We start from the raw sequence: 13,459 nt of genomic DNA on the forward strand, positions 1-13,459 counted from the left end.
AACGAAACAAATAGCCAAATGCCTGTCACTAATTAGTGGACGCGCATGAATGGCTAACGAGATTCCACTGTCCCCATTACTATCTAGCGAAACCACTGCAAGGGAACGGCTTGGAAAAATAGCGGGGAAAAAAGACCCTGTTGATCTGACTCTAGTCTGGCACTGTAAGAGACATGAGAGGTGTAGCATAAGTGGGAGATGGCAACATCGCCGGTGAAATACCACTACTTTCATCGTTTCCTTACTTACTCGGTAGGCGGAGCGGTGCCCCGAGGGTTCGTGCCCCGGCGGTCACGGGGTTCTAGAACCAAGCGTGTCAGAGTGGCGTGAGGCCTCGCGGCCGATCGCCGTTAATACTCCCGCGTGATCCGATTCGAGGACACTGCCAGGCGGGGGTTGGGGGGATTTGACTGGGCGGTACATCTGTCAAAGAATAACGCAGGTGTCCTAAGGCCAGCTCAGCGATGGCTGTGGGCTATCCCGTGCCAGTTCTGAGCTGAGCGTTGAATGGCGGCCGAAGAGGACGACCACGACGGCTCGCGCCGCCACGGAAGCCTCGCAGCAAGGAAGTCGCGGAGGCCAAGGCACGGGACCGAGCTTGGATCCCCGGGACCGGCGCGAGAACGCCGATGGTTTCACCTCGCCCAGGCCCGGCACGTCAGCCAAACCGCTTCCGACCCAAGCCCGACACGCCCCGCTCCTCAGAGGCCAATCCTTATTCCGAAGTTACGGATCCAATTTGCCGACTTCCCTTACCTACATTAGTCTATCGACTAGAGGCTCTTTACCTTGGAGACCTGCTGCGGATATGGTACGAACCGGCGCCGAACCTCCACGGCTAGACCAGACTCGTGTGAAGTTTGCCACCCGAGCCAAAGGCGAGAGCGGCAAATCACACTCGTCTGAAAAACGCTGCTTTCTCTCCTTGGTGCACAATATACTATAGTAGGTGGTTACAACGTGACATTTTATGAACAAAAAAGATTATATAGTCACTGGCAAGACTGGCAAAGAATTGAGTAAGAGCTGAATAAAAAATTATATTCATATTCAATATCAAAGAAAAAGTAACAAACGTAAGAAACCAATAAAAGTTAACAATAAAATGCACTTACATGTTCACAAAACGACAGCGTACAACACAGTTCTTTACACTTCAGACTTATGATCTGAAATGCTTGCTTTTCGGAATTATGACACAAGCAAATGATATTCAATGCGTGAATTTGGTTGTTGATTTTGTTGTGCCGTAACCGGGATAGTATATTATTGTAGCGGTTAATGTGACGCACGTGTTCGTTCAGATTATGATTTGCGACTGCCCGCCCGATCTTACAATTCGGCGGTATTTATAATGTCGGAGTCGACATTCCGTTGCTAGTCTAGGACTCTCGAAATAGCGTTAACCTCTCGCTGTCAGTGCCTTGCGCTGGCCTTTGCATCAGCGCTTTCGGTCATCCCGGAGTTGAAATGGAAATTTTTAAGCGTACGGCGCAACTGAACAGAAATAACGCAACACCTACCTACAGCGCGACGCCTATACCACATATCATCTCGTCTGCCAAAATCTAATAATGGTCTCATAATAAAAAATACACATGGATGTATTGGCATTTGACGCTCTTAATTTGCGTTGAAAAAATTGTATATTTGGCAAAAAATAATAGGTGGGGGTGGGGTTAAATTAAAAAATGTGACAATTTGAAAAATCTGATTACGCCATTGTAAAGAGCACAAAAAGCCATAAACATTTCGTACAAATTTTTTGTCGTTACGCCTTATTTTCGAAGATATTCGCAAAAAAAATATAAAATCCGTTATTTTCGAGGGGTTGTTTTAACCCCTAACGTCGAGATACGCCGCAAAAAAAAATACGTGTCTAATGTTTTTTGATGCTCAACAACTATCCAAAGCGCATCCAAATCGGGTAGGTACACTTCCGACCGTTCCGTCAGATGCAATAAACCTGGGGGTATTCGAGAGAAGAATTTTGAGGAAGATTTTTGGTGCAAACAAGATCAACGAGAACGAACATAAGAGGAAAACTAACAAAGAGTTGTATTAACTTTACAACGACTCTGATATAGAGACGCACATTAGAATAGGAAGACTGATTGTGAGATGGCTGGGACACGTGAACAGAATGGAAGAATCTGACCCTTGCAGGAGAATACTGCACAATGACATTCGTGGCACGAGACCGAGAGGCAGACCGAGGCCCACTTCTAACGTCCCCCTTAGAAAGAGACGAAGAGTGAGTTAATCTAAAGTTCAAAGTTAACCGACACTTGTGAAACTGGGCCCGAGAAACCGATGGTGGAGATCAGTACTGGACGATTTAAAAAAGCTGAATATAGAGAACTGGAAGACTAAATCCAGGGACCGTGAGAGCTGGAGGCGAATTCTCTATGTAGGCCAAGGACCTCCTTAGGTCCGGAGAGCCGTAGATAGATAGATTACAGAGGGCCAGGCGGTCGTATATCGCGAAACAACATCGTATAGTGCATGTATGTCCGAAAGCTAAATTCAATACGAGTGAAGCTAAAGATGAACTTCGGAATGAGGATAAAAGTTGGAAAAATGCTTTTAATCAGCTTCATGATCATTGGCAACTTGATATGAACTTAGTAAGCCCGACGAAAGCGCAAATGAAAGCAACAAAAATGTAGAGATTTATCAATGTGAGTGGATGGAATTAATGCGCATTGCACCAAATAATTTTCAGCAGATGTTGATTTAGGAAATCGAGAAATTGACTTCACACATGATTGAGGTGTTATATTCTGAATTATAATTATGAAGCAGCCCTTCAGTTTGTAAAAATGAGCAACTACTGACGACGTCGCAGTTCGGGGAGATGACACAATGCCAGTTCGGTTAAATCTCAAGCAACAACTTGTTTTAGATCACCTGGACAATCAGATTAATAGACGCACTCGGTCAAAATTGGTTATTATTCAAAGTAGCGCTGAAACTGGCAAAAGTTGCGTAATACATGAAATAGTTCGAAAAATTAAACCAAAACAAGTAGAAACTTGCACATTGCTTCCTCTATGAGAAAGCCTGTTTTTTTTTATGCATAATTATTAGTATATATTTATTAATTTGGCTTCCTCATAGAGGAAGCAATGTGCAGGTTTCTACTTGCACACTTAAAACTATGAGGAAGCAATGTGCAAGTTTCTACTTGCACACTTTTTTTATTGTAATAAAGCTTTATTGCAACTAATATCTGTTATACTAATATCTGTTATACTCTTACAAAAATCAATTAAATAATTAATGTTTTTACTAAAATGATCCCTACTAATTGCGGATATATCTATTTCTATTTTGTTCAATACCAACCTTCTTCTAATGATACTCTATATAAAATTACATGTATAACTTATACATGTAACTTTTTAAGCAGAAATCGGTAACTTCCTTCACCGATCTTCGCAAAATTCAAAACAACCTTCCTTTAATGATAATATAATCTATATAAAATTACATGTACATCTTATACACTTTTTAAGCAGAAATCGGTAATTCCTTCACCGATCCTCACCAAATTCAAGAAAAAACTGAAGAATATAACAGAATTAGAAATAACACGATATCTCAAAAGTTAAGCAACCACAGACATTTCACCAAATATTATAGACCTTTGATCGCGTATAAAGCTGCGTCTAATCAACCAAATCTTAAAGAATTATATATGAAATAGGGGTAGAAAAGACTGAAGAATATAATAGAATTAGAAATAACCCAATATCTCAAAATTTGCGGAAGTTAAAGCTACCACAGACATTTTTCAAAAATTCAAAATTTTGTATAAAGAAAGAATCTTTTTACCGATTATCACCGAATTCAATACCAACCTTCTTTTAATGATACTCTATATAAAATTACATGTATAACTTATACATGTAACTTTTTAAGCAAAAATTGGTAACTCCACCGATCCTCGCCAAATTCAATACCTTCCTTAAATGATATTTTATCCATCAATAACTTACACATTTTTTAAGCAAAAATCGTTACACATTTTTTAAGCAGAAATCGGTAACCGATTCTCGCAAATTTAAAACAACTTTTCTTTAATAATACTCTATATAAAATTACATGTACAACTTATACATGTAACTTTTTTAGCAGAAATCGGTAACTCCTTCATCGACCTTCGGCAAATCTTAAAGAATTATATATGAAATAGAGGTAGAAAAGACTGAAAAATATAATAAAATTAGAAATAGCCCAATATTTCAAAATTTACAAAAGTTAGAGCAACCACGGACATTTCTTAAAAAATTCAAAATTTTGAAAAAAAGAACCCCTTTACTGATTATCGCCAAATTCAATACCAATCTTCCTTGAATGATACTCTATCGATTAAAAAAAAAACAGCCTGATATCTCAATATTTGCGGAAGTAGAGCAACCACGGACATCAAATCCGTACATACACACACACATACGATATTTTTTTAATGCAATATTTCGACGTTTTAGAACACTCTGAACATATTAGCATCAAAAACTCAAAAAACAATCTTTTCTTTGGTTTCTTCTACCCTATTTCTATATAATTCATTAAATTTGGTTGATTAAACCCAACTTTATACGCAATCAAAGGTTCATATACGAAATTTACGAAAACAAAGCTTCCTCTATGAGGAAGCAATATGATGAGGGAAATGTAAGTTTAATGGCTCCAACTGGTGTGGCAGCAAATAATATTAATGGTGCTACGATTCATTCAGCACTCCAATTATTTATCAATAAGACAGAGAAATAATGAAGAACTTAAAGGAAAGGATTTGATGAAGTGACAAAAAGAGTTTTCAGACATAAATTTGTAATGTCAATGTTAGGTCTGAATACATTGAGGCAAATTGATCAACGACTTCGCCAGGCTAAACCCAGAATACAGTGAGTATTTATTTGAAGATATAACGGGGATATACGGTGTATCTTTGTGGAGATTATAACTAATTGCCACCAGTATCTGAAATCGCATTATATCAGATGCTAAAATCAACCAATCTGAAGGCAATGGAAGGAAAAGCAATTTATTTACAATTTAATAAAGTATTTTTTTTACAATAGTCATGCGCCAACAAGGGAAAAAGCAATTAATGTTTAGATGTGTTTTGCAAAACATCACGAGTAGAGTCACCCTAAATGATTATAAACTTTTACGTACTCGATTCATTAGTTTTTGTAATCACAGTAGTTTCAAAAATACACTAAGAATAATGTCACGTAATAATGCTATATTAGACTACAATGATCGTAAATTACGCGAAACTGGAACTCCAGTGACTGTCATCAATGCAATTCGCAATAACCAAACAGCACGTTTTGCTTCTGTCAATGACGCTCAAGGCATGACAGCAAAATTGATTTTATCTATTGAAACTCGGATAATTTTACAAAAAAATTTGAATGTGTCGAAAGGTTTCTGCAATGGAACGTTTGGAATGATCATTGACATCGTTTATAAGCCGAATGTAGAAATCGAAGAATACAGTGAATGTATGCCGGTATTTATATTATAATGGTTAAGTTTGACGGTAGCTCAACATTTGCCAAAGATGCGACACCAATTGTCCCATATACCGTGTCTTTCAAAAAGAATAATGTCAGCTGCTCTCGACGCCAGTTTTTTCTCACTGTAGCTTATACGGTCAGCATTCGTCAATCGGAAGGATAAATGATAGACAAAGCTGTTGTTGACATCGTATTCAACAAAATACGCACTTGGTCTTGGATATGTTAGTCTTTCGCGTGTTAAATCATTAGAAGGTCCACTATTGACCCATCTTTTGTATTTACACGCTTGCAAGCTGTGAATCATTTGAGAATAATGGATTTGAGGCATAGGGAAATTGAAAGACTAAAGAATTTATAATTCTATAGGGGAGACCGGGGCTAAAAGGTCAACGGGGTTGAAGCATCAAATCAAATATCTCGGAACCTGTATATTGTGCGAACTCGCTATCAACATTGTAAACGCTGCTTATGGTACCCATGTGACCAACGGAGTTTCGGCAGGTTACCTGCCGTGTTATGATTTTTACGAGGGCAAACGTGTTTTCGGAAGGTAAAAGTGAAATTTTCTGCGCGTGGAAATTTTGTAATATCTGCAATAATATTTGCTCTCCAAATCTCGAGGTACGTGATTATAAAGAGTAATGCATGCTGAACACGAATCCAGTGTAGTTTTTTCATTATCGTTGATGTCTAATATTTCGTGGGCGATCAAACCTGAAACTTGTGTTTGGGGCTAATCAGTCAGTAAGCACCCGGGGCTGGTCAGTCACTGTGGCGCGCCGGGCGCACGACTTCAGCTCACGGCGATTTCAGGTTAGGTTTCCCTCGAGCGTGATTCTGTCTTCCCTTGCACGTGCGTCAGTTTGTATAGGAGGGAAAAGGTACGCACGTATTGTCGCAAAACGGGTGTTTTGGCCGACCGAAAAGATGGCGGACCGTTGTTTTTGAGATCGCTCGCGCTCACGGCACGTCGGCGAGGTACGGCGAGGCACGGCACGGCTCTGAGATCCCGCGATTTCCGCGCGAGAGTTGACATGCCGCGCGCGCGGTAGATCGTCGTTGTTGGTCGTTGTGTCAGTGACAGTCGCGCGTGCGACCGCATCGTCCAGCGTTCGCCGCATCGTCTCGGCGTCATTGTCGTCGTCGTCGTCGTCGTCGTCGTCGTCGTCGTCGTCGTCGTCGTCGAGTCGGTAAAATGGTCGCGCTCCACCGCGAGCTTTTCTAACCCCCCTGTCGCTATTTATCGCTCCCCCGCGAGAAACGCGGTTTGGTTAGGTTGCTCGAGGGTCCGCGCTGATCCTATGGCACCGGAACGCCGTCACGCGTGTTCCCCGTGGTTGCCCGCGTTGACAATATGACGTGCCGTTGGGGAGTTTACGATTTGGTTAACCTCTGTATTCACGTGCCTAAATTGTTTTATGGAATAGGTAAAACAATTATTTTTTAATAATGTTTTACATAAAAATTTTAAATAAATTTTTATATTTTTATATTTTCTATTAAAAAACAATTATTAAAATGTATCCTATAATTTTTCCGGATTAGATGTACGTATATGTAGTGAAAATGCAGTGTGACTGATTAGCCTCGGGGAGGTGACGCTTAAACCCCGGCATTTTTGAGATTTCAATTTTTTCACCGTTGTCGTTTTTGCTCTATACCGGTTAAACAAAGCGACGTAGATAAAAATTTCCTATATAAATTTTGTAGCTAAAGGTTTACTCTTTACAGTGGTATACCACATTTAACTAATATTATTTATTTTCTTGTTAAAAATCGGCACCGAAAAAAATGACCTTTTAGCCCCGGTCTCCCCTATTATATTGTTGTAAAATAATAATAATGCTATAAACATTTTTTATGATACTGTTGTAAAATAATAAATAATGTTGCAAACGTTTTTTCTATCATTCTGTTGTGAAAAGAAACTTTGCTCGTTCGCTCCGCTATATTTTTTGTTCGTCACGCGTGTCAGACATATCTAATATTTCCCTAATCCTTGAAATTTCTATTCATTAAAAAATCATAAGTTTATAAATGTCTTCCTAAAGATAAGATTCGATTGAATTTGAGATTCTCAAATATCACGAATCCTTGAATTTTTATGTAAAATTAATTTCACAGAACTTTACATAACTATATTCTGTGGCGATTCGTCATGTCGGTTATGCCTCATATGATCGATGAATATCAGCAGAAACGAATCGAATTTCGCAAGATCCTTTTGGGTATTCTTAGTGAAAGGAATAGATGGTCGCAATGCGTTGAGTGGACTAATAAGAAACTCGGGATGGCGGTAGGAGCTCTTTTTATACGCGAAAATTTTAATCACGAAAGTAAGGTGAGTATTTTCCATTTCAGAAATATAGCTACAACGAATTCTTTTTGCTCTGTGGGTCGAAATGTAGTCTGGTTTTCAGGAGACTGCTTTAGAAATGATTCGGACAATTCGCGAAGCTTTTAACGAACTGTTGGTCGAAAATCATTGGATGGATGACGAGACTCGGGCAGTGGCAAAGAAAAAGGCTGATTCAATGAACGAGCGAATTGGATATCCCGAATTTTTGAAAAATCCACATGAGCTCTCTGAGGAATATAAAATGGTAATGACTTCGATATTATCATTTCTACAAAATATTATATTTTAATATTCTAATATCAAATATATAAAAGAATTTGTCATGTCCTGTGGACTCCACGATTTCTCTTTTTCGCGGAAATTTCCTAAAATCCAGAATAGCCTTTAAGATTAAAGTGAGTAACCGAGCACTTACGGTTATCCATCGGCAAGTAAGCTATGATCTCGACATTTCCAATTTTCCTATCGATACTTCCTATTTTAAACGAGATCGAGAAATCGAGAGGAAACTTCCAGGTAATGAAATCCAAACAGACAAGGCATATACGACTACGTTTTTATCAACTTTGTCTGATCTATAACTATAAACCTGGCGACATGGCGCGCCAAGAAACCCTTAAATTCAAGAAAAGTTTAACAGAAAATTTTATTATATTAAACGAGCTGTCTCAACAAATAAAAACAGAGTCTGGGACGTGCGTTTCTAAAAATCCTGTAACTGTTATAAGCATGTAACGGAAATAAAGATATAAGACTATGCGTTGTCTGTTAATACAAAAACAGGGTTGTGAGATAAACCAAGGACCCAGAGCCCTAATAAAAGAGAGACCGGCGATAATTAAAAAATGGATAAGTCACTGGAAAAACCGATAACTTAAATCTCCAAATAAGACGGCGAGGGCCTTATGACAAGACTCGCCAATGGACAGCCGTAAAAATAGATATGTTGGGATTTGTACGGCCCTGCGCCAGCCCCCCCCCCCCCCGCTATCTTCCCGACAATCCCGACTCGAATCGGAGCGAACTCGACCGAGTAGTAGTCTTTGTACATTCGTAGAGTGTAGTCGTTGTACCATGGCCGCACACGCCACATACACATTCCTCGTGACAATCGTAATAAACTACAGAGCGGTGTTAACATAATCAGAAACGTCTTTTTGGCTGCCTCTACCTATACCATTAACGTACGAAAAATAAGTGGTCCAGAACGTAAAAGTTTTGCCACTACAGGGACGACCGGCGTGCATACACATTCGAATACAAGGGGCACGTCGCACCCGTCCCAACAAGATAATTATACCTAGCTCGCCAATAGATAGGCGAAAACCGGGTGGAAATATCCTACCAACCAAAATCCTCGAAACAAAAACCTGACATATCCCACAACGAAAAAAAAATCCACCCCTTCCATCTCTTGAACTTTTCTATATAAACCGCGACATCGTAGGATTCGCCCTCTTTAGACAGTTCACCTCTTTACTCCCGGTTTATCTCTTAGATCAAATTCTCTTCCCTCCGATTTATTTCTTCAGTTCAATTCACTTCCCTTCTCTTCCGTTTTACGAACATCAAATCCGATCCCGAGTTTCAAGTTTAATTCTGTGCGCGAACTTAAACTCACCAAGTATCGACGAGAGCCTCTATCTACAGGACCTAAAGAGATCCAGATTGAACGTAACACATCAACAAGTAGTAAATCTTATTATTATTTTCCTTTTTTTTTTAAATAAGCCATCAGACTATCAATACTTCAATTCTTCAATCCAACCATCTAACTCCTTCCATTACATCTTCCCCCTTGTTTCTCAGGTTAGCTGATTAACGTTGGCGGACACGTAGTATCTCTTTCTGTTACTTTCGGATTAGCTGATTAAGGAGGGGAGTACCCTTTCGAGGGCTAAAAACGAGGCTATTTTTCTCGATTTTTTTTCGGAAACTATGCGGTCGATTTATTCTACGTTTTACACACATATCAACACACATTTTATGTAGTTTTCAGAATTTTTACAAGTAGAAATAATCAGAGTTACGGAAGTTATACAAATATTTGCGCGATGTGTTCGAACGCGCAAGGTCCCACGGTTCTAAAATCTGGACACTCAGTAATCTGAAATTAAAAAATAAAACAGATTCTTAATCTACACATATTCAGTTATCGTTGGAACTAGAATTATTAAAATCGAACTATTTCTTCAATTTTTTTAAAGCATGTAAAATTTTTTTGGTAATTATGCAGTATAGGGGACCACCCTCTGATGACTTTGACCTTGACATATGTTGTCAAGGTCACCCTTCTGAGTGACCTTCAGAAGGTTTTAGCCCTCGGTCATTGTTTGTTAAAAAGTTATCAACAAAAAAATTTAATAAATAAAATGTAATTTTCTGACACCGTATATAGACTATATGCTTTCATATTACAATCTTCACTAAGCATAAGTTGTCCTTGATTACCTTTCCTACTGTTGTTGATATTTCTTGCGAATTTGAAACTGTACTCTTTGAAAATAAGCCGGTATACGATAGGTTTTCGTACAGATAACATCCTGTTGAACTATCGGAAAATGAAATTCTATGAATTTCTCGCTTTAACGACAAGATACGACGAGTTAATAGACTATTTGTGCACAAAAAATATGATTCGTAAAAAAGTAATATCACGCGAGACGAGTTGTCACATGGGTTCGTGGCGTGCTTTACGAGCTCGTTTATATATGTACATAATGAAACATTATATATTCTCTATTAATTTCCTGAATACACATATTTTATGTCATCTAGTAATACATAAAATGGGTCTCCTCCAATTCTTTTTATTGTATATTGCCACAAATATTCACACAGATGATCGACTAACTTATCTTGTTTAATACCACCTCTACTTAAACGAGTTCGTAAAGCACGCCACAAACCCATTTTTTCGTTAATAATTTTTTAACAAACAATGACTGAAAGCTAAAACCTTCTGAAGGTCACTTAGAAGGGTAACCTTGACAACATATGTCAAGGTCAAGGTCATCGGAGAGTGGTCCCTATACTGCACAATTACCATTGTCATGAAAATGAGACAATTCCCCTTCCAGTTACATATGTTCTAGGGTATAGACAGTACACATGTAGGCGGGAGAGGGGCGGTATCCCCTCTCCCGCAGGCAGGGGTGGGTGAGGGTAGACTTCGGTTCGCGTGGAAAGTTGAGAACCCGAAACGTATAATGATAGACCTCGTTTCGCCCTATAAGCAGAGGTAGGATGGGGTGAAGTGGACCTCGCTTCGCGTGAATGATTTTCTGGACAGCATTATACTTTCCACGCAAAGCGAGGTCCACTCCATCCCACCCCACCTCTGCTTATAGGGCGAAACGAGGTCTATCATTATACGGTTCGGGTTTTCAACTTTCCAGGCGAAACGAGGTCCACCCCCACCAACCCCTGCTTGCGGTGGAGAGGCGGTAGCCCCTCCCGATTGGCTCATTAGTTTGTCTGAAATCGTGGAAACCAGTTTGAAAAATGTCGTTTCGAGAAAAACGCGTTTAAAGTTTTGAGTACAACTTAGTTATATTTTTCTGGTACTCACGTAAGTTTTAGCCTTATATACGATTCCAGGCCAAAATAGAAAGTCTTCTTTAACCTATGCGGTTATGAACAAAATCTAATAATCCTGCAGCGTCGATATTTGCCCCAACTTTCGGCGCCGGCGAGGTATAAATCGGGCTGCGGGTCCTCATCAGTTGACCATAAATGCTTAAGTGTATTTATATTATATACATTTATGGTATTTTTCATGCTTTCCACACTGTCACAATGTTTTTTAACTTCCACACTGTCCACAATGTTTTCTAACTGCTAGTCCATAATATAAAAGTATATTAATTAAAATCATTGTTTTAGCGCTTTCCTCTTAAATTTTTCTTTTTTTTCAATATTGAAAACTTTTCCTGAGCCTTTTATACTTGCCTAACGTTCGCAGGACTATATTACAGTCATTGTATGACGAAACTTTGAAAAGCCCATTAAGCAATCTGATTTTGACCTGCGCGCCGCTTCGAATAATAGGCTGTAACTTCTGTAATTTTTCGAATTTATTATACAACTTTTGGGGATAAATTCTTTAAAGTAGGGGAGACCGGGGCGAAGTCGTCACTATTTTTTCGATGCCGTTTTTTAACAACAAAACAAATAATATTAGTAAAATGTGGTATACCGTTGTAAAGAATGAACCCTTGGCTACAAAATTTATACGGACATTTTTGGTCTACGTCGCTTTGTTCAACTGGTATACAGTAAAAACGACAAAAGTGCAAAAATTGAAATGTCAAAATTGCCGGAGCGGAGTCGTCACTCCATTCTCGGACTGAATTTTAAATGAAAATTCATAATTCCGATTATGAAAAATGATAGGATACATTTTATTAATTATTTTTCAATGGAAAAATGGAAACATTAATTTAAAACACGATGGCGGAAAATAATTACAAGAAAAGCGCACACACTTATGTGCCCTACGCTCGCACGTTTCTCGTCAGGTCTATTCCGTCATCTCTAAACACACGCAGCACATATTATCCAAGTCCTCGCCGGAATCTGACCACTGCTGCTTCTTTGACTTTGATTTTCGCCAGAAGCCTCCATGATATGGCTTGGTGACGACTTCGCCCCGGACACAAGTTTCAAGTTTGGTCGTTCATAAAATATTAGAAATCAATGAAAATAAAAAAACTTCACTGGATTCGTATTCAGCATGCATTGCTCTTTAGAATCACTTACTTTGAGATTCGGAGACACAATAATATTTAAGATATTACAAAATTTCGACGCGCAAAAAATTTTACTTTCGACCTCCGAAAACACGTTTGCCTCGATAAAAATCACAACATGGCATATAACCTCACTAAACTCCGTTGGTCACGTGGGCACCATAAGCCGCGTTTACAGTATTAATGGCGAGTTCACACAACATACAGATTTCGAGATAATTGCAATGACGACTCCGCCCCGGTGACGACTTCGCCCCGGTTTCCTCTATGTACTTCTAGAAAATGCAAAAAAAACAAATCGATTTTTTTATCCTCGAAAGGTACTTCCCCCTTAACGTTGGCGGACTCGTAGTATCTTCTTTCTATTACTTTCGGGTCAACTGATTAACGTTGGCGGACTCATATTATTTTCTCGTTTTCACCATCGCGAGTTTTGGTCGATCGGCGTAGACATTGGGTTCGCGGCGGTCGTTGGCGCTGTCCCCAGTGAGAAAGCTAATATCGAAACAATGCACAGTGGTCCCAAATCCCAAAAACCTGGCCAAAATATGAAGGCGTTTTTCAATTTAAATGAAAATTGGTATACTAAGGTTTTCGAGATCGCTGATTACGAATCAAAAGTCAAAATTACGAAAAACAAAATGACGGATTCAATATGGCGGACATATATATTTAAAAAATATCAGATTTAGTCGAAACTTGGTATATTTTCGAGTTCGCGGATTACGAATAAAAAGTCAAAATTACGAAAAACAAAATGACGGATTTAATATCGGATTTAATAGCGGACATATAGAGGAAAGTCCCCTGTT

At 39.0% G+C, this 13,459-nt stretch overlaps 1 protein-coding gene across 4 annotated transcripts in view; it reads left to right on the forward strand.

Annotated features, from left to right (window-relative positions):
* Positions 1 to 7,328: 7,328 nt before the first annotated feature.
* Positions 7,329 to 13,459, forward strand: part of LOC139780518 (neprilysin-1-like) — a 127,692-nt gene continuing 121,561 nt past the window's right edge. For 2 of the 4 annotated variants that reach the window (XM_071719180.1, XM_071719179.1), the window contains exon 1: positions 8,071 to 8,140. Coding sequence is in view for 1 of the 4 variants with exons in the window: in XM_071719181.1 (XP_071575282.1) it covers positions 7,696 to 7,878; positions 7,958 to 8,140 (366 nt within the window). In the remaining 3 variants the exon portion in view is untranslated. Of the gene's footprint in view, positions 7,879 to 7,957; positions 8,141 to 13,459 lie in introns of those variants that run through there. The other 2 variants (XM_071719181.1, XM_071719178.1) reach the window with 2 other exon arrangements.

Source organism: Temnothorax nylanderi, unplaced genomic scaffold (genome assembly GCF_030848795.1).
Source record: "Temnothorax nylanderi isolate EJ_2023f unplaced genomic scaffold, tnyl_v1.0 TNYL_tig0282_pilon, whole genome shotgun sequence".
Classification (NCBI taxonomy): Eukaryota; Metazoa; Arthropoda; class Insecta; order Hymenoptera; family Formicidae; genus Temnothorax; species Temnothorax nylanderi.